The 22,339-nt window shown below is 41.6% G+C and overlaps 1 protein-coding gene and 1 pseudogene across 4 annotated transcripts in view; both read right to left on the reverse strand.

The window, feature by feature from the left end:
- PLA2G12B (phospholipase A2 group XIIB) overlaps window positions 1-10,490 on the reverse strand; it is a 30,796-nt gene extending 20,306 nt beyond the window's left edge. For 2 of the 4 annotated variants that reach the window (XM_025918341.2, XM_025918340.2), the window contains exon 1: window positions 10,128-10,489. In XM_025918341.2, coding sequence (XP_025774126.2) covers window positions 10,128-10,338 — 211 coding nt within the window. In that variant the 5' untranslated portion in view covers window positions 10,339-10,489. Of the gene's footprint in view, window positions 1-10,127 lie in introns of all 4 variants that reach the window. The other 2 variants (XM_086679959.1, XM_086679960.1) reach the window with 2 other exon arrangements.
- A 1,819-nt stretch (window positions 10,491-12,309) lies between these two features.
- LOC112854672 (macrophage-capping protein pseudogene) lies at window positions 12,310-13,430 on the reverse strand (annotated as a pseudogene).
- Window positions 13,431-22,339: the final 8,909 nt, after the last annotated feature.

The following is a 22,339-nucleotide window of genomic DNA, read 5'->3' on the forward strand; positions in this document are numbered from 1 at the left end:
ATTGACTTTATAGATTAACCTGGAGATAACTGAATTTCTTATAATATTCTGTCTTCCCAAACATGGGTATAGTACAGTTTTCTATTTAGTTGGGTCTTCCTTTATGTCCTTCAGTAGAGTATTCATTTTCACCATATATTTACTCTGTCTCCAACATACTGTATTATTCTGATGCTTAAACAAGATAGAATATATCATAACCCAGAATTAAAGATTATAGGGCTCATATGGTAAATCTACACTTCTCTGGAACCCACACTGCTTCTAACTTTCTGCTCTACCAGCCCTGGAATGCAACCCTGGCCCTCATGGTTCAAGATGGAGCTTCAGCCAACACATCCATATTACAAACAGCAGGATAAAAGAAGGAGTTAGAAGGGTCATAGCTCCTCTCTTTAATAAACACATTCCAAAATTATACATCACTTCCTCTTACTTCCCTTTGTCCAGATCTTAATCAAACAGCAATATCTACTGGCAAAAATGGGCTAGGAATTGAAGTTTTTATTCAGTGTAGGCACCATGAGCCCAGCTTAAAATTGTAGGGAGGGGTTTATTACTACGGACAAAGGGGAAGACATTAGGATACAATAAGCAGTCTCTGCCACAGTCTGTTTGGTATTTGTTTCTGTGGTAAAATGAGTGTATGAGATCATCATTCAAGATGGCACCCAGCGATCCCAGTCTCTTGGTATTCATGCCCTTGTATATTGTCCCAGGGTTGGTCTATGCGACCTAGAAAACATGGCAGAAGTGGAGGTATGTTGCTTCCAAGATGGGATTATCTATTAGCCCTAGGCAATCACTAATCAACTTTCTATCTCTGTAAATTAGCCTATTCTGGACATTTCACATAAATGAAATCATACAATATGTGGCCTTTTGTTTCTGGCTTCTTAGCATAATGTTTTCAAGGTTCATCTATGTTGTAACACGTGTCAGAATTTCATTCTTTTTTATTGCCAAGTAAATATGATGAACATTTAGGTTTTTTCCACTTTTTGGCTAATATGAAAAATGCTACCACAAACATTTTTGTGTGGACAATATGTTTTCATTTCCCCCATAGGAATGAAACTTCTGGGTCATATGCTAACTCTGTTTAACATTTTCAGGAACTAACAGACTATTTTCCAAAGTGGTGACAAAATTTTACATTCCCTACAGCAATGTATAAAGGTACTAATTTCTCCACATCCTCTCCTCTACTTGTTATAATCTGTCTTTTTTATTACAGCCATTATAATGAGTGTGCAGTGGTATTTAATGGTCATTTTGATTTGCACTTTCCTAATAACTAATTATGTTGATCATCTTTTCCTGTACTTATTGGCCATTCACATATATATCTTCTTTGCAGATATTTTGTCCCATTTTGTGGTTTGTCTTTTCACTTTTTTTTTTTTAACGTTTATTTATTTTTGAGACAGAGAGAGACAGAGCATGAATGGGGGAGGGGCAGAGAGAGAGGGAGACACAGAATCGGAAGCAGGCTCCAGGCTCTGAGCCATCAGCCCAGAGCCCAACGCGGGGCTCAAACTCACGGACCGTGAGATCGTGACCTGAGCTGAAGTCGGACGCTTAACTGACTGAGCCACCCAGGTGCCCCTTGTCTTTTCACTTTCTTGATGGTATTTTTGAATAGCCAAAGTTTTTAATTTTGATGAAGTCTATTTTCTTTTTTTAGGTGAAATTCACATTTCCATCTTAAAGTGCACAGTTCAGTGGTGTTCAGTACATTCATAGTGTTGTGTAACCATTGTCTCTGTCTACTTCCAAAAACATTTCATCACCCTCCAAAGGAGACCAAATGTTCATTAAATAGTCATTTCCTATTCTCCCCTTCTCCCAATCTTTGGCAAGCACTAATCTACTTTTTTAAAAGACTTTTTTAAAGTAATCTCTATACCCCACATAGGGCTCAAACTCACAACGCCAAGATCAAGAGTTGCATGCTCCTCCAACTGAGCCAGCCAAGCGCCCCTCACTAATCTGCTTTCTGTCTCTAGAGATTTGCCTATTCTGGATATTTGAATAAATGGAACCATACACTATATAACCATACAATATATATGCCTTCTTTCACTTAACATAATGTTTTCATGGTTCATCTGTGTTGTAGCATGTATCAGTACTTCGTTCCACTTGATGGCTGAATAATATACCATTCTCTGAATATACCACAATTTGTTTATTCATCCATCCACTGATGGACATTTTGGTTGTTTTCATCTGTTGGCTATTGTGAAGAGTGCTGCTATGAACACTTGTGTGCAAAAATATTTGTTTGAATATCTGTTTTCAGTTCTTTGGGGTACATATACCTACGTGGTGGAATTGCTGGGTCATATGGTAGTTCAATGTTGAACTTTCTGAGAAATTGTCAAACTGTGTTCCACAGCAGCTGTAGCATTTTGCCCTCCCAACACAAGGGTTGCAATTGCACAAGGGCTCCAATTTCTCCACATCCTCACAGTTTCACTACACTGTATCTAGATGTGGCTTGTATATCCTTATCTTGATTGGAAAAATCTGAAGACCTGGTTTCTTTCACCTCGGATAATTCACAGCCACCGTCTGAATATTTTCTTTTCTTCATACTCCCTACTTTCTTCTCCTGGGCTTCTTACTACTGAATGATGAATCTTCTTAATTCTGTCCTTCATATATCTTAACCTCTCTTTTACATTTTCCATCTTTTTTTTCTCTCTGTGCTAAATTTTGTCTAGCTCATCAAATCTATTTTCCATTTCACTAATTCTCTCTAGGTTCACTAATCTGCTATTTAACCCATCTGCTGTTTTTTTTTTTTTTTTTTCTCTCAAGAACTATAATTTTCACTTCTTGGGATCCAATTTGATTCTTCTTTTAAATCTATGTATTCATTTTCACCGAGTTCTGTCTTTTTATTATGTTTTCTAGTCCTTGTTTTATTTCTTTAATGATTTCAAATATTCTTTTATAATCTCCAGTCTTTGGGATACAAGTCATTTTTTTTAGTGTCTGCTGACTCTCCCTCCTGATTGATTATTTTTTCACAGAGTGTATAATTTTTCAGTAAGACCTTATCTTCAGAAGGGCTTTTTTTTTTCCTGAAGGAATTTCTGTGCCCTGGATCATGTACTACATATTGGTTCCTCAATTACCTTTGCTGTGGCTCTAGGAGCCTTAAGATCCTTGAGACACTAGTATTTATGTTAATTTCTCAGCTTGGGAAACTCACATCAGGCCAACTGTTTAAGTTCAAATTCCACATGTGTGAATAGAATATGTTTGAAGTAGTGATTTTTTGGCAGATGTTCTTTATTCCCCCTTTAAGTCTCAGCCCCAGGTGAATGGAAATCATCCCTGCTACTTTCTTGAAATATTGGGTAGATATTTTCTAACCTATTTTAAACAGACTGGGCAGCTCCTCGGGCTTTAAGCTTTATACAGACTGTTCAGTTCCAGATTCCCAATTCTTACAAGTGAAAGTTACTCTTTCACTCTTTGTATGAGTATTAAAACCCATTCCTCAGCCCCTCGAGTCTACATGTGATCTTAAAAACCCCAAGGGTTTTAGCATCAGCTCCTGCTCATTACTTTAGCATTAGTGTTCCTCTTCAACGGAACTTATAAGTTTCCATTTATTCCATTCTAGCTTGAGGGCGTATCTTTTCTAATGTTTTATTTTCACCTAACATTTTTTATTTATAAAGGAGAAGTACTGTGCTTGTTGATGGAGTCTGCCAGCCCACCAGTAATCCCTGCATTACTTTTCAAAGTTCTTGAGAAATGTACCCTACCAATGATACCCTACTAACCTACTCTGTGTGTGTGTGTGTGTGTGTGTGTGTGTGTGTGTGCCAGAATTACTGGGAGTTGGGGAATGGTTAAAATGTATTAAGTAATGTTATTAATCAAAATACACATATGAAAATAATCATACTATGCCATAGATTAAATGTGAATTGTCTCTTGTAGGTAATATTATGGTGATTTTATTTTTTCTTTGGATTGTTCCTTTACAGATGTTCTACACATACTAGCTTTATAGAAATCAGGAGGAACATTTTTAATGAAGAAACTAATGCATAATTTTTATGATGAAACTTATGCCTTTAATAATTTTGTTGATAAAGAGCTTTTGCAGTAGACTCTGCGGAGTTTCCTGGGTTTCCCTCTACCTTTTTTGTACTTGATAACTCATAGAAGATAAAATTCTGATATCCCAGTTTGAAAGCTAATGGAACGCCAACTACAGACACTAGCCACCTTTCCTGCTGGTTATTTTTAATTTTTGTATTTATTTAATAGTTTATGATAGCTGCAGGAATTCTGTTTAGGAATGAAGCTTGAAGGAAAAGTTCTAAGAAAAAAGGTCATGGTTTGAATCTGGACAGAAATAATTTACTATATCCTCAAATTATAGCTTGAGTAGTTTTGAGTTGAGCTTAGCAATGAGTCTTTACAGTTTGATGTTTTGAGTCTGGGCATCAATAATGGACTACGCCCACAGACTAATTTTATTTTCTGATTTTGGCTATTTATAGAATTGGGAGGCTGACAACTTGATCCTCTAATTCAGGGGTTGGCAAACGATGACCCAAGACCAACCCATCGCCTGTTTTTATATAACCTTCCAGCAGACAATTGTTTTTATATTTTTAAATAATTGGTGGGAGGGAGTCAAAAGAAGGATATTATTTTGTGACGTGAAAATTATATGAAGTTCAAATTTTAGTGTCTGTAAAAAAGTTTAATTGGGACACAGAAACACTCATTTATTACATATTAGACATGGCTGCTTTCACAGAAAAAAATTAGCAAAAGGTTGTTATAATCATGATGTGAGGGTGGCTTTCTAAGCAAGGCAAACAATTCAGAAGCCATAAAGGAAAAGACTGACAGACTTGATCTTATGAAAATTAAAACCTTCTGAACAAATTGAGACACCATAAAACACGACAGACACTTAAAAGACAAATGAGGGAGATTTAAGAGGAGGGTTAGACACAAAACCCGAGTTCTACCACAAGCATGCACACTGCCTCCTGGACCCAGCCTTTCTTCCCTCTCAGTTTTGTCACTGAAAAGAACAATAAAAACTTCTGTGCTTTATTACCCAGATCAAGGGTTACATCTTCCCGGGAGGGTGTGTCCCTTCTCCCCACCCAGCTGGCTCCTGCAGGAGCTTTGCTCTGCTAGAGATCTACTAAGGAATCAGACTACTTTATTTGAAATGTATGTCCTTCCAGAAACACTCAAATACAGCATGAGTAACACACCAAGGGAACAAAGCAGAACTCTGACAATTTTACTGAAGCAATAAACTCTATTTCAGTTACTAAAACAGATTAAGTTACTGCAGGAGGGAGGATGACCAACTTGTCCTGGTTCGCCTGGGACTGTCCCTGTGTTAGTACTGAAAGTCCATGTCCCAGGAATCCCCACCCCAACCCCGCCTCTCCCCTCAGCTGCCAGCAGACCGGACAGTTGGTCACCCTAGCACAAGAACAATCTTTGCCTCTAAACCAGTAGCTGTTTCCTTTTTTCAAGCTATAGATCCCCTTAAGAATCTGATTAAGGCTGTGAATCCTTTCCCTGGAAAAAGATACGAACTCACAGGTTCATAAAATTTTGCTCTAAGATTTTAAACAGATTAAAAGATATTTAGAGGCGCCTGGGTGGCGCAGTCGGTTAAGCGTCCGACTTCAGCCAGGTCACGATCTCGCGGTCCGTGAGTTCGAGCCCCGCGTCGGGCTCTGGGCTGATGGCTCAGAGCCTGGAGCCTGTTTCCGATTCTGTGTCTCCCTCTCTCTGCCCCTCGCCCGTTCATGCTCTGTCTCTCTCTGTCCCAAAAAAAAAAAAAAAAAAAAAAAAAAAAAAAGATATTTAGGGATACTTTTTTTCCTAGAACTAAACCCAAGAAGAAATTCACCATGAGGTCTTTTTTTTAATGTTTATTTATTTTTGACAGAGAGAGAGAATGAAATAGAGCACGATGGGGGGAGGGGCAGAGAGAGAGAGAGAGGGAGACACAGAATCCAAAGCAGGCTCCAGGCTCTGAGCTGTCAGCACAGAGCCTGACACAGGGCTGGAACTCACGAGCTGTGAGATCATGACCTAAGCCAAAGTCAGACACTTAACTGACTGAGCCATCCAGGCACCTCTATCATGAGGTCTTTTTATCAAAGTATGAGTGTGGACCAGTATCTTTTTTTTTTTTTTTTTTAAGTTCTATTTATTTTGTGAGAGAGAAAGAGAGAGAGAGAGAATGCGCATGCACACGTGAGTGGGGGAGGGGCAGAGAGCAAGGGAGAGAGAGAGAATGCCAAGCAGGCTCTACACTGCCAGCAGAGAGCCCAACGCAGGGCTCCGTGTCAACGAACTATGAGGTCATGACCTGAGCCAAAATCAAGAGTCGGACCCTTAACCAGCTGAGCCACCCAGGTGTCCTTGGACCAGTACTTTCAATCATAATTTACAAGACACACAAACTCTGCTGCAGAGACCCTCCTCCTTCATAAAAGCACAGAACACTTGAATTATCATTTGATGATTTCTTCCAGAAGCTGAGAAGGTATTGTCCAGCCTGTGGGATGTGTGTGTGTGTGTGTGTGTGTGTGTGTGTGTTTATGTTGAAAGAGAACTGGAAGAATCTGAATGCGTATTTAACCTGTTTACCAGGCCATATTTCTCATAACATTTGTAAACCTTGTTCAGTACCTGCCGTGCTCCATACCTCGCACTAATTCTTAATTCTTATAACAACCTTGCAAGGTAGGTGTTATTAACATTTATAAACATGAGTCAACAAGAGCACCTGGGTGGCTCAGTCAGTTGAGGGTCAACTTTGGCTCAGGTCATGAAGCTCAGGTCATAATCTCACAGTTCGTGGATTCAAGTCCTGCATCAGGCTCTGTGCTGACAGGTCAGAGCCTACAGCCTGCTTCAGATTCTGTGTCTCCCTCTCTCTCTGCCGCTCTGCAGCTCATGCTCTCTCTCTCTTTCAAAAGTAAATACACTTAAAAAAATTTTTTTAATTAAAAAAAAACAAAAACATGAGTCAACAAAGGTTGAGAGAGTTAGATAACTTGCCCAAGGTCACCAGCAATGGAATTCACACACACCCACCCCCACTTCAAACCCATGATTTTTCCATTACTAGTATTTCTCAAAGCCTGGTTAGTTCCAGGGCCTCCCGTGCACTTCCCGGGTCCTACCACAGACCTGTTGAATCAGAATCTCTGGCAGCGGGGAGAGGAAATCTTGATCACATTAGTGCATACCCCTTATAGCAGCTGTGCTACATCTGCTATTAATACCTGCTGAATCTCCTTGTATTTACAGTCTGATCCTTAACAAGTACAGATTTTATGTGTTGACATGAAAACAAGCTGCTGTAGATCTAAGAAGTGGGGAAACCAATGCTGACACAATGTTGTAGGCTACCAGGCCACAAACACACCTTCATCTGTCAGAACAACCTACAGGCTGAAGTTCTCCACGAAAGACCTATTAAAATAGTGCTCCATACACTTGGTAATCACCTGGGAAACATTAAGAATAGTGATAATCTCGGCATGTCTGGGTGGCTCAGTTAAGCGTCTGACTTCTGCTCAGGTCATGATCTCACAGTTCATGAGTTCCAGCCTAGCATCAGGCTCTGCGCTGCCAGTGCGGAGCCTGCTGGGGATTCTTTCTCTCCCTCTCTCTCCGGCCCTCCCCTGCTTGTGCTCGCTCTCTCTCTCTCATAATAAATAAACATTTAAAAAACACTTTTAAAATTTTTTTTTAAATACTGACATCTGGGTCCAGCCCATGGAGATTCTGATTGGGCACAGGAGTTTTTAAAGACCCCCAGGTGCTGGTAAGTACAGGGCCAAGATAGAGAACTATGGTTTTAAGTAGTGGTTAAGTACTTATCAAATAGAAAAAAAAAATTTTTGGTAGACTAATTGTTGCTAAATTATTTCCTCTGACAAAAGATTGTAACCTTTAAAATTGATTTTTTTTTTTTTCCTGAAAATGTGGTCCTACACAAGGATCACCTGGGAACTTTTAAAAATGCAAATTCTGTGGCTCCACCCCTGACCTACCTACCTACCCAATCAGAAATGTGGTGGGGGGTGGGGAAAGATAGCAGTCTTTTTAAGCCCACTAGAGACTTCAGAGCAGAGGAGTTTGACAACCACTGCTTTGGGGATAGAGGCGTGGTGCACAAGAAGTGTACCACAAAGCAAACTGAAAAAGGACAGAGAGACCCAGTTAATTATTAGGTATTTTCTGTTCCAAAGATTGCTTGATTCATAATCAACCTGAGAAGATATTTTGTGCTGTTTGGCTATGGCCTCCAGGTTCTTGGCTCCACTAAGTTCCAAAGGTAATAAGGCTTAACCCCCTATTTTGTATGTTTTTCAGGCCCCTCCTTTCACAGGTTCTGTTTTCAGAGTGAGTGGAGTTATTTGCCTTCCAGCAATGTCTCTGTTGACTGTCCCATCCCCCACTAGTAGCTGCTGCCCCTGCCCAGGTAGAAGATTGCAACCAAAATTTGCTGAAATCTTTTAATGCTGTTTTGCCAGAGAAGAAAGAAGAAGGTTTGACTCTTGTTTTCCTAAACAATCCCCGTGGTTATCTATTTGCTAAACCACAGACCCAAGTCTCCTATCGCCTCTAGGAAGAAAAATAGCACCTGTGTTGAAGAAATACCTGAAGTGAGTTAACCCCCTCCCTGCACCATTGATGCAAACTAGGTGAGCACAGTCCAGTGACAAGTCACCTCTGCCTTTGTCCAACCCACGTTGGCCGAAGATGGGGCCAGGAGCCCAGGTAGGCCCAGCGCAGATGGCTTTTTGCCCTAAGGGATCATCACATAGAAGATGCGACTCTTTTGTTCGCCATAACTGTATATGGTTCAAACTTTTATGCTGCAAGATTTTTGGTTCTGCCTCAAGGATTACCCATTGAGTCACTCATGGTTTGTAAGGAAGTGATGTCCCCTGCTCACAGGTAAAAAGGGAGTGAGTGAGACTGATTGGGTGAGTCCAGCAATTATGCAGCTTTTTTGTCTCTCTCTCTTTCTCTCTTTCTCAAAAGTGTTTGGAGAAAATATTTCTTAAATGTTTTCCTGCTAGGCTAGACTGACTCACCATTTCCATCTCCGATCCCATGATGAAATATTTGATAACCTAAACCATAAAACTAATACTATATGAAACCGTGCATGCTTTCGAAAACCACTCTCCTCCCCTTTTGAAGTTACTCCTGCCTCCCAGCAGCAAGGTCCAGGGCCCTGCTTCCTGCTGCCCTTAAATTGACTCCTAGCGTGGAGAAGGAAGAACTGACACCAGGGACAATTCCTGGCAGCTGGAAGTGCACCCTGGCTCCCACGTACCCTCTTTACAACTCAGGCAGGGTAGTGCCCTACCCGTTCCCAACTGTACATCTGACGCCAGGCCTGAGGGACAGTCTGAGACCTGCTCAGGGCCTGGTCCTTGGTGGGCAGAGACAGCTGGAAGCAAGCCCTTCCTAACCCCTGAAGGCCTGCCATTGCTGATTGAGGCAGTCATACTCTGTAAGCTCTCTTAGGAGGGTCGGACACACGGATGCCCATCAGGGACGGACAGAGCTGGCAGGGAGGTGTGAACTACATTAGGAGGAAAGAAGAATCCATCTCCAAGCTTAGCACAGAGTGACTGAGGAAGCTGTTTCACCTCCCAGTAGGATTTTCTCTGAATGTTCAGCTCAAGTTTTCATCCCTGGGAACTCCTCACAAAGAGGAGTTTCTCCCCGACCCCCACCCATACTTCTTGTTTCTAAGTAATGGCCTCACAACAAACTCACTAAAATGAAGCCGTTTCCCTGGAGTAAGTTTGTTAGCAAAAATCCAGGAAACTCAGTGAAATGTGCATTTCAGATAAACAACCGATAATTTGTCAGTGTGTGTCCCAAATATTTCAAATATATTAACAAATTATTGGTTGTTTATTTGAAATGCACGTTTCACTGGGAATCCTGTATTTTTATTTGCTGAATCCGGCAAACCGACTTAGGAGGTGAATGGCAGGGAAAAGTGTGTGACAGACTGAGACCCTGCTCCCACTGTTCACAGGCCCACCAGGAAGAGAAACTGCGCATGCACTCACCGTATCGGCATCTGTACTGACAGACTCCATTTTTCCCTCCCAGCAGCTCCAGAAAGGAATCGAAGTAGCTGTTGACAGATTCAAAACTGCCCCTGATGTGCCGAAGGCCCCAGTCTGAATAGGACTCCTCTGCATCAGGGCTGGTGTCACTCCAAGCTGGGCCACCCCACAGGCTGAGCCACAAAATCAAGAAGCCAGTGGCCAGCTTCATCCTGAAGCCAGCTGGGTGCTGAGGTCTTTCCTCAAACCCCAGCCAGTGTCCCAGGAAATCCAGGTATGCAGCCTGCTGGCCAGATGTCAAGCAGGACTGGGAAGGGGGTTATCTGGAACACTCAATCTGTGTATTCCCCAGAGGTGGACTTTAAACATAGCAATGGAGGTTGGGATATCAGGGCAATTAGAAAGGGTAAAGGTTAGGCAGTGGGAGGGCCTGTCTGAGGGATGGCCAGTCAGAGAGAACACTTCAAAGTGGATTCCACAGCCCTGGAGGAGGGAGATGTTGGCCAACTTGTAGGAGGCACGAGCGGTGGAGCAATTGGAATTCTGCCCCCAACCAACTTGTTAACCTATTGATCAGTTACAAATTTGGTCCTTTAGGGCTAGCCTCTTGACACAAGATCTTGTCCCAAGATCCCAGCACCACCCCTAAGACCATCTGTGCATGGTCTCTAGGGAGATTTAGGAGGATGTATTGAGAGCTCAAGAAACCCCCAATGTCAGTGGGTTAACAATGGCACCCATACCAATGGTCAGGATATTATCCGTGTGTTCTAAGTGTGTGTGAAGTGGGCTTTCAGATTCGGGACCCCGGCTTCTGCCTTAGTCTCTTCTTGGCTCTCAGCCTCTGTCCTCCAACCCCGCAGAGCTCCTAAGTGCAGCCACGCTGGTGCTGGGACATTTTTGCCTCTCTGCTTACAGCAGTGTTTTCATTTCCACTCAACAGTGTCTGATCTCTACAGATTGCCCAGAGATGGTGCTGAGGAAACTCCACTCTCCTTGTGTTGTTTTTACTCAAGCTGCTTAGAAACTAACTAAAGGGTTTATCAGAAACAGAATTTGAAAGTTTAGGCTTTAAGACTGTTGACTAAGACCAGAGTTTTGGCATCACTTTCAGTTCATACTTTGCTTTTAGCCACATGAAGAAATAAACTCCATGAGATCACTAGTCTCTATAAATGATATCTTTATGGACCAAATGAGTCATATAGGTTCTCTCTCAAAAGTCTGGCAAGCCCCATAGAAGATAATGAATTACATTTCTTCATTTTGGATAAGAAATCTTTTTGTCTAGAGACTCAGACTCCAGAAAGGGCAATGGTTAAAAAATATTTCATCATGGGGGCACCTGGGTGGCTCAGTCGGTTAAGCATCTGACTTGATCTCAGAGTTCAAGTCACTTGATTGTGAGTTCAAGTCCCGTAAGGGCCATGGAGCCTACTTTAAAAAAAAAAAAATCATATGAACAACAATGCCACCAGTATTTTAAAGCATCTATATATTCCAAACCAGTGTATGTGTGTTTCACATCAATTCTGTGAAGTAAGGTGGACATCGTTCCTGTCTGAGAGGTGAGAAAACTGAGACACAAAGGTGAAAGGACTCAGAAATGGACAGGCTGTCACTGGTGAAGTGGGGATCAGGGCCTGGTGCATGATTTGTGGGGCCCAGTCACAATGAAAATGGGAACATCCATGGGGCACCCCAGCACTGAGGCCGCTGGAGAAGGAGAAAGTGGGCAGAGGGAGGGGAGACGCCCACCCTCATTCCCGGCTAACTTTGTTGAGGCACGTTTTGTGGCCTAATATGTGATCTATTCTGGAGAACATTCCATGTGTACTTGAAAAGAATGTGTATTCTGCTGTTTTTAGGAGGGAATGTTCTGAATATATCTGTTAAATCCATCTGGTCCAGTGTGTCATTCAAAGCCACTGTTTGCTTTTTGATTTTCTGTTTGGATATCTGTCCAATGATGTAAGTGGAGTTTTAAGGTCCTCTACTATTATTGTATTACTATTGATTAGTTCCCTTATGTTGTTATTAACTGTGTTATATATTTGGATGCTCCCATGTTGGATGCATAAATATTTACAATTGTTGTATATCTCCTTGTTGCATCGTCTCCTTTATTTTTGTTTCCAGGAAAGCACTAGTCTCATTTATTGAAACTTCATGGGGACACCTCAGCACTAATCAGGCAGCTGGAGAAGGAGAAAGTAGGCAGGGGGCAGGGAGAGGCCCATCCTCATTTTCAGTCCTTGAATAATTGCTTGAAGATGGGGCACTCATGACTCTGGGGAAAAATCTCCACCTGAGTGTTTGGGGCATACCATATGCAGGAGATGAAGCCCTTAGCCACGTGGAGCCTACATGCCACTCATTCTTGTTAGGTTTTTACCCCTTCCAGATGTAGAGCTTGCCACAAAGCATCACTGTCCAGCACAAAGCAGTCATCAGATAGCAGCAACTTGAGGGCAAAGGGACTGGAGTCAGTCACCTTAGTCAGGTTGATGTTCAGTGGCAACGGAGACCTTATACAGAGCCACAGCCTTGGCATTTGTCTGGTCAGCCATGAGGTCTTCCTCGGGATTGCCCTCCTTCAGATGAGGCGTGGGGCCCAGGACCTGGATCATCTCTACAGGCTCTTCCCCATCAGTGACAATCTCCACTTGGGCCTTGCCCTGTCGCTCACTGTCCCAGATGGCCATGTCCAGGTACCGCACCTTGCAGTGCTCCAGGATGTCGAACTTGCCACCACACCAGGCAAAGATATTCTGGCCCAGGTCCAGGATGGGGCAGTCCCCAGTGTTGAAGCTGTTTCAGCTCAGTGCCCTTTCAGTGGCATGGATGTTCTTCTTCCTCTTGATCTGGTAGAGTTTCTTGGTGGCAGCTAGAGTGGCCCCTGAGGAGGTCTTGTGAAATGCTGACTCTACTCCACCTTCCTGGTACTTGAGGCCACATGAGAAGTAACTCATGAAGAGGTCAAACTCACTGCCTTGCACCTCTCAGTGCTGCACCAGCCTCTCGCCAGGCAGGGTGTTGAGGTGCACGACCAGCCCAGCACAGGCCCCCTGTTCATCCCAGGATGGCTGCTGTCCTATCCATAGGTGCAAGTGGGAGAGCTCCTCTGGACCATTGTGCAGCACTAGGTAGGAGTCCCTCCAGAGGGAAGATGCCCTGGTTCTCATGTGCTACTGGCACTGGCTTCAGCTTCTCCACCCACCATACATGCGGGCAGGGATCCTGCCCCCAGGCTGGGAATGGAGAACCAGGCTGGGAATGGAGAATGGGGAGGAATGTGTACATGCTGTTTCCAGTTCTGCCACCACCTTGCTCAGTAGCTCCAGCAGCCCCCTTTATTATTATGTATAGTGCTTCTTTGTTTCTTCCTGCAGACTTTGTTCTAAATTCTATTCCGTCCAACAGAATATTGCTATTCCAGCTTTCTTCTGACATCCGTTTGCGTGATTAATGTTTCTCCATCCCCTCATTTCAATCTGCATGCGTCTTTAGGTCTGAAATGAGTCTCTTGTAGGCAGCCTATAGATGGGTCTTATTTTTTTTTATTTTTTAGTATATGTGCTGCCGAAGCGAGCACATTTTTTTTATTTTTTTAAATGTTCTATTTATTTTTGAGAGAGAGCAAGTTGGGGAGAGGCAGAGAGAGGAGGACGGAGGATCCGAAGTGGGCTCTGCACTGACAGCAGTGAGCCTGATGTGGGGCTCAAACTCACGAACCCTGAGATCTTGACCTGAGCCGAAGTCAGACGCTCAACCAACTGAACCACCCAGGCGCCTAGGGTCTTGTTTTTTTAATCCACTCTGTTACCCTTTCTTTTGATTGGAGCATTTAGTCCATTTACATTATTGATAGATGCATATTTATTGCTATTTTGTTACTTGTTTTGTGGTTGTTTTTGTAGTTGGCCTCTTATCCTTTCTTCTCTTTCTCTCTTTCATGGTTTGCCGGTTTTCTTTAGTGATAAACTTAGATTCCTTGCTCTTTATTTTTTGTGTATCTATTACTGTTTTGATCTATGGCTACCATTCAGTTGATATGTAACATCTTATGCAACATATATTAAGCTGAAGCAATATATATTAAGCTGATGGTCCTTAATCTTGAACTCATTCTTTACTCCTCTCCCCTCCATATTTCGGGTATTTGGTATCATATTTTACATCCTTTTGTCTTCTCTTGCCTGATTTTACAGATAAACTTAATTTTTTTTCTTTTTTTTTTTTTGCTTTTGTGCTTCCTATTTTTCTTAATCTGACTTACAGCTTTTGTTTTCCACTCAGTCTCCCTTAACATTTCTTAGCGGGCTGCTTTAGTGGTAATGAATTCTTTCAACCCTTGTTTATCTGGAAACTTTATTTCTCCTTCTATTCTGAATGACAGCCTTGCTGAATTGAATATTCTTGGATGCAGATCTCTCCCGTATAGCACTTGGAATATATCCTGCCGCTCCCTTCTGGCCTGCAAAGTTGCTGCTGAAAAGCCAGCTTATAGCCTTATGGGGTTTCCTTGGTATGTACCTGTCTTCTTTTCTCTTGCAACCTTTAAATTCTTTACCACTATTTTTTCCCATTCTAATTACTATGTGTCTTAGTTGGACCTCCTTGGGTTGACTTTTGCTAGGGAATCTCTGTGCCTCTTGAATCTGGATCTGTTTTCCTCCCCAGATTTGGGGAGTTTTTAGCTATTATTTCTTCAAATGAATTTTCTGCCCCCTTTCTCTCTCCTCTCCTGGGATCCCTATAGTAGGAATGTTATTGCTCTTGATGGTATCACTGAGTTCTCTAAATCTATTCTCATTAAGCAGTATTTATACGTCTCTCACCTGTTCAGCTTGATTGATTTTCATTACTCTATCCTCTAGGTCACTGATACATTTCTCTGCTTCCCCTAGCTTACTATTGATTGCATCTGTTGTATTTTTAATTTCACTTATTGAGTTCTTCATCTCTGATATGTTATCTCTTTGTCAAGGGTCTCACTGATGTCTTCTACCCTTTTCTGAAGTCCACTGAGTGTCTTTATGAGCTGTCAGCACAAAGCCTGGAGCCTGCTTCAGATTCTGTCTCCCTCTTTCTCTGCCCCATCCCCGCTTGTGCTCTGTCTCCTCTCTCTGTGTCTCTGTGTCTCTCTGTCTCTCAGTCTCTCAAATATAAACATTAAAAAAATTAAATTCTTCATCAGGTATATGACTTATTTCTGTTCTCTTAGATCTCCTGCTGTGATTTTGTCCTGTTCTTTCATTTGGGACATATTATTCCTCTCTCCCTTGTCTACCTTGCTGTGTCTGTTTCTGTGTGTTAGGAAAAGTCAGCTACATCTTCTGCTCTTGAGAGTAGTGGCTTTATGAAGAAGAGGTCCTGTAGTGCCCTTCACTGCAGTGTCCCCTGTTTATCAGAAACTTGCCACTTCAGGGGAGTCTCCTACATGTGTTACTTGAGTCCTACTATTTTGTCTGAGTCGCTTTTCCTTTCAGTCCAGACATCTGCACTGACTCTTCACCTGTTGTTGTCTGTGCTTGATCTCTGGTGTTAGTGAAACCCAGGCAGCCCGGGTCTCAGGGGACATGACCACAGGAAGGCACCAGAACAGGCTGGCAGTGTTAGCATAATTGGTGATGAGTCACTAGTTCTTGGCTGGATCCCCCAAAGTGCAATGGCTGAGGGCATGGCACACAGTGGCATTAACAAAATTTGCATTTAGCCCAGGGCAGAGGCCAGCAGGCTTGGAGAACTTGTGGGCAGGTGCCCTGCTACCAGGTTAGGTAGCAAGTGTCTGTGCAGCACTGCCTCCTGCAGGTGGCTCTGTGTTTACACTGGGGACTGGGGGGGAAGGAAGATGGCTCCTGCCAGATCCTTTGGTCCAGAAGTCCCCCAACACACTCCAAAATTCATATAAACAGATCTTTTCCCCATTTACCCCAGACCTTATGCAAAGTGTTGCCTCCCCATGGGCTGTTGTCTCTTATGGGTGAGGACTCAGCTATCGCTCATCCTCCTGGCTTGCCCAGTGCTGAACCAGCTGACTTTTAAAGCTCCAGGCCCCAAGTCCCACTGGTTACATACAAACTCATAGAATTCAGCCCCTCTGATTTTCAAGGACAGCTGTTATGGGGATTTGTCTTTCCCATATGGGCTCTCTGGTGCTTTCTCCATTCTGTGCCAGCAGCTCCCTCCCTCCTGGGGGCAGGTCCTGACCACCATTTCTGCCCTTCCTAACCTCTCAGATGCAGCTTCTCTACTTTTAGTTATGGAGTTTGTGCTGCCCATCTTCCGATTATTCTCAGCTTATTTACTCAGCTGTGAGTGATACCTAGCTGTAAATGTGGGATGGGGTGAGCTTAGGGTCCTTCTACTTGGTCATCTTGGCCTTAGGAGACTTGGTTACTGGAAGATTATTGTGATCCTTTAGTGTTGTCATGTTTCTTTGATTTTTCATGTTCTTTCAAGTCTTGTGTTGCTGTCTTCACATTTGAAGTAGGGGTCATCTCCAGTTTTTAATAACTGCCTTTAGGAAAGAAATAACTTCTGTCATCCTTGCTAAGGATTCTAAGACTTTCTCAGATCTTCTATGCTCAATGCTTTTTGCTTTCTCTTTTGGCTGCATTATTAAATCTGAATGTCTTCTCTCAATCCTGTAATGCACCAGGTCACATTCTGACAGCCTTCCTTTTGCTTCACTGAGGGCAGGCTTAAACCTCAAGTTTGTGGCATCTCCAGATGGCCTCCAGATCCAAGCCGAATGTCTGTGCATACCCACAGCTATCTGCCAAAGCTCACCCCAGTACCATCAGGAGTGCACACTGAGAGTCAGCCACACGATTTGGGGATGCATGGGTGAGCCATATCGGGTGCTAAGCATGCCCATGTGCCACCTAGGGGGAATCCACACGCAAGCCATCCCAGTGACTTCTGCAAGCAGCCTCTGACACAGGAACTGTGTGTCACTAATGCCATCTAAGAGTGCTATCTGCCACTCTCCCAGCTTCTTCTAACCCCTCAGTGATACAGCTCATGGCTCAGTAGTTCTGATGGATTGAGAGAGAAATAGCCTTCATTGGCAGCATTCTGTATGACTGTGGAAGCTGCTTTGCCAGTTTTTAATTGCAGTTACTTTTATTGTTGAGTTTTAAGAATTTGCTCTATATCCTGGATATTAATCTTCTGTAGATACATGATTTGCAAATGTTTTCTCCTATTCTGTGGATTGCCGTTCACTCTCTTGATAGTTTTAAATTTTGCACAAAAGTTTTGAATTTGGATGAAGTCCAATTGATGTATTTCTTTTATTGCCTGTGCTTCTGATGTCATATCCAAGAAAACATCACCAAATCCAGTATCATAAAGCTAATGCTCTGTTTTCCTCAAGATTTTTACAGTTTCACCTGTAAAGATCCACTTTACCCTAATTTTTATATGTGGTGTATGATAACCATTTCATTCATTGGCATGTTGATACCCAGTTTTCCCAGCACCATTTGTTGAAAAAAGCATCGCTTGTACCATTGAATGGTTTTAGCACCCTTGTCAAAATCACTTGACCATGTCTGTGGGAATTCATTGTGGGCTCTTTATTCCAGTCTATTGGTCTATATGTCTATCCTTAAGCCCATATCACAGTTTTGATTACCTTAGCTTTATAGTAAGCTTTGAAATCAAGAAGTATGAGGACTTTAACTTTGTTTTTTATGAAAACAGTTTTGGCTACTTGGGGCCCCTTACTCCATATGAATTCTAGGATTGGTTTTTCTATTTCTGCAAGAAACAAAATGCTGGTATTTTAATAGAAATTGCATTGAATCTATAGATTATTATCTCAACAATATTAAGTCTTCCAGGCCATCAATAATGGATGACTTTCCATTTATTTTTGTCTTTAATTTCTTTCATCAATGTTTAATAAAGTTTCAGCTTACAAATCTTGAACCTCCTTGGGTAAATCTGTCCCTAAGTATTTTATTCTTTTTGATGCTAGCGTAAATGGAATCATTTTATTTTTCTTTTCAGACTGTCTGTTGTTATCGTATAGAAATGCAACTTTTTTAAAAAGTATTGATTTTATATTTTGCAACTTTGCTGGATCCATTTATTGGTTCTAGAGGGAGATTTTTGTGGACTACTTAGAGTTTTCTACATAGAAGTTCATCTCATCTGTGAACTGAACTAATTTAATTCTTCCATTACACTTAGATGTCTGTTACTGTTCTTGCCTAACTGCTCTGACTAGGACTTCCACTACTATGGTGAATAGAAATGGTGAAAGTGGGCATCCTTGGCTTGATCTTAGGAAAAATGTTTTCAGACTATCACCACTGAGGATATTAACTGTTCAGTTTTCATAGATGGTCTTTACCATGTTGAGAAAGTTTCCTTTTATCCCTAGTTTGTTGAAGAGTTTTTTTTTTTAATCAAGGTGTTAAAATGTGTATTCTATATCAGTTGAAATTATTATGTGAGTTTTTCCTCCATTCTATTACTGTGGTGTGTTACATTTCATATATTGTACCATTTTTGTATTCCAAAAATAAATCCCACTTAAAAAGGTCAACAAAATTGACAAATCTTTAGCTAGAATGACTAAGACAAGAAGGGGATTAAAAAAAAAAATTATAGGGGCCCCTGGGTGGCGCAGTCGGTTAAGTGTCCGACTTCAGCCAGGTCACGATCTCGCGGTCCGTGAGTTCGAGCCCCGCGTCAGGCTCTGGGCTGATGGCTCAGAGCCTGGAGCCTGTTTCCGATTCTGTGTCTCCCTCTCTCTCTGCCCCTCCCCCGTTCATGCTCTGTCTCTCTCTGTCCCAAAAATAAATAAACGTTGAAAAAAAAATTAAAAAAAAATTTTTTTTTTTTATTTTAAGAGAGAGCAGGGGCAAGCAGGGTAGCGGCAGAAAGAGAAGGGGAGAGAGAATTCCATGCAGGCTCCGTGCTGTCAGTGTAGAGCCTGATCTGGGGCTTGATCTCATGAACCATGAGATCATGACCTGAGCCAAAATCAAAAGTCAGACACTCCATTGACTGAGCCACCCAGGTGCCCTAAAGATTTAAATTATTAAATAAGAAATGCAACAGGGCACATTACTACCAACTTCATGGAAATAAAAAGGGTTATAAGAGTACTATGGAAAATTGTACCCCAATAATTGGATAACCTAGATGAAAGGGACATATCCTAAAAACATGCAATCTAAAAGGACTGAAGGGGCGCCTGAATGGCTCAGTCAGTTAAGCATCTGACTCGTAAGTTTGGCTCGGGTCATGATCTCACGGTTTGTGAGTTCAAGCCCTGTGTCAGGCTCTGCACTAATAATGCAAAGCCTGTTTGGGACTCTCTCTCTACCCCTCCCCCAGCCAGTGAGCATGCACACACATGCGCGCGCGCACACACACACACACACACACACACACACACACACACACTTTCTCTCTCTCTCTCAAAATAAATAAACTTTTAAAAATTTTTTTAAAAGGACTGAATAAAGAAATGTAAAATCTGAATAGAACTTATGACTAGTTTGGGATTGAATTCATAATGGAAAACCTCCGGAGAAAAGCCTTGGACCAGATGGCTTCACTGTTGAATTCTATAAAACATACGAAGAACACCAATCTTTCTCCTTCTCAAATCCTTCAAAAAAATTGAAGTGGAAAAAACACTTCTTAACTCAGTTTAAGAGGTCAATATCACCCTGATACCAATGTGAGACTAAGGCACCACAGGAAAGAAAACTATAGACTGTTAATGAATTGATATAAATGTCTTATTTAGAACAGTAGCAAACTGAGTTCATCAGCATTTAAAGGATTATACAACATAACCACATGCCTACCGCCCCTCAGCATCTTCCCACCACCACAGGGCTCCCAAAGCTAGAAATTGTCTTTTCCTTCCAAACATAAGTAGCATTTTATCTCTACTTTCATAATACCTTTTCAAAATGATATTATAGTTACTTGTATTTATCATGTTTAACAGATTTTCCTCTATACTCAATCATATAATATGCAAATAATGAGAAATTTATTTTTTCCTTTTTAACCAAAATTCCTTTTCTTGGCCAAGACTCCTGGCTGCTTCTAACATAGCACTTTATTGATTTAAGGAAAAAGAATATTAAGGATGATATTAATGAGGTCACAATATCTAGAGGGGTAGGAGATGCTGAGCTTGGTTGCTACACAACAAGGAAAAATGCTGCCACTCCATACTTAGGCATAGATGCCAGAAATCTGCCACAGAAGCCCCAAGGGAACCAGACATCACCACCACAAGGCTTGCCATCTGCAAGTCTTCTCATGTGCAAATGCTACCATACATTGCTCTCAAGTGTGTTGTTTCTCTGATAAAACCAAGGTGGATGCCTATGGATAGGAAGTCCTTAAAATATTGTACCTTCCAGTCTATTTAGTATAGCAAAACAAGAATTGGAATGGGTAGTGTGAGCTTTACAAAACTACCTGCCCCATAACTCTTTTCTTTTTCTTGTATTTACCAAGACCTTGGGAATAACTGTTTTTTTTTTTTTAATTCCATTAGAGTTAAAATACAGTGTTATATTAGTTTCAGGTATGCAATATAGTGATTCAACAATTCTATAAATTACTCAGGGCTCATCATAAGTGTACTTTTTTTTTTTAAGATTTTAAGTAATCTCCACACCCAACGTGGGGCTCGAACTCATAACCCTTAGATCAAGAGTTGAACATTCTATTGACTGAAAGAGCCAGGCACCCCACCATAAGTGTACTGTTAATCCCCTTCACCTATTTTACCCGGCCCCCTACCTACATCCCCTCTGGTAATCAGTTTGTTCTCTGTAGTTAAGAGTTGGCTTTTTTTGGTTTGTCCCTTTCTTCACCTTTGTTTATTTGTTTAATTTCTTATATTCCACATATGAGTAAAATCATATGGTATTTGTCTTTCCCTGACTTAGTTCATTTAGCATTATACTCTCTTGATCCATCTATGTTGTTGCAAATGGCAAGATTTCATTCTTTTTTATGGCTGAATAATATTTCATCATGTATATATATACCACATCTTCTTTATCCATTCATCTATCAATGGACACTTGGGCTGGTTTCATAATTTGGCTGTTGTAAATAATGCTGCTGTAAACATAGGTGTGCATGTATCCCTCTGAATTAGTGTTTTTGTATTCTTTGGGTAAATGCCCAGGAGTGCAATTGCTGGATCATGTGGTAGTTCTATTGATTTTTTGAGAAGCTTCCATACTATTTTTCTAAGTGGCTGCACCATTTTACATTCCCAACAGTGCAAGAGCATTCCCCACATCCTCACCAACATGTGTTGTACCTTATGTTGTACCTTATGGCTCTCCAAGAGCCAAGCTTGCTGATTTTTAATTCCAGATTTTAAGTTCTGTTGGTTGTAAGAACTTTTGAAATTCTGCCTCTCTGGTTTTCAAAGCCAAATGTTATGGGGATTCTTCTTCCTTGTGCAGGCTCCCTGGTGTGATAGTCTGTTTCTCTCCTTAGTGCCTCTGGGTCCCTCCTTCCCACACAGTCCTGAGATCTGTTCAATCCTCACCAGGTCGCTGCCCTTCCTATCCTCTTTGATGTGGCCTCTCCTCTACATTTAGTTGTGGAGTTTGTTCCACCAGTCTTCAGGTCATTTTCTGGGTTATTTACACTGATGTGAGTGTTACCTAGCTATATCCATGGGACAAAGTAAGCTTAGGGTTCTCCTATTCTGCCATTTTCCCAGCAATACCTTGGGAACCATTTTGAATGGAAGAAGTGCTAGCAAGCATTTTGACCTTACTGATTGGTCAATTACAATTGTTCAGTTACAACCTATGACTATTTCAAGGTGGGTCACTTAATAAGTTTGTGTCAGCTGAACAGTCACTATGGACTCTTTTGCCTTGCTCAAGTTTCCATTGCTCAAGCCTGTTGCCTAAAAGCAGCATTTACATTAACTTCTGGCATTAACTGGAATGCTTTAAAATTGCTTTCACAATCAAATGTGATATTTCCTGGAAGTTTGTAGTAGATACCCGCAATGAAATTAAGGAAGTTTCCCTCTACTTCCAGTGTTCAAAATTTTGTTTATTTGTTTTAAATCAGGAATGTATGTCAAACACTTTTCCCCAATGATTAATACTTATTTTTAAGACTGGATCTTGTTAACACGTGTTTAAAAATATTGATCCTTGCATTCTTGGTATAGGGATACTTGG

The sequence above is a fragment of the Puma concolor genome, chromosome D2 (assembly GCF_028749965.1).
Source record: "Puma concolor isolate L17-30 chromosome D2, mPumCon1.1.hap2, whole genome shotgun sequence".
Lineage (NCBI taxonomy): Eukaryota > Metazoa > Chordata > Mammalia > Carnivora > Felidae > Puma > Puma concolor.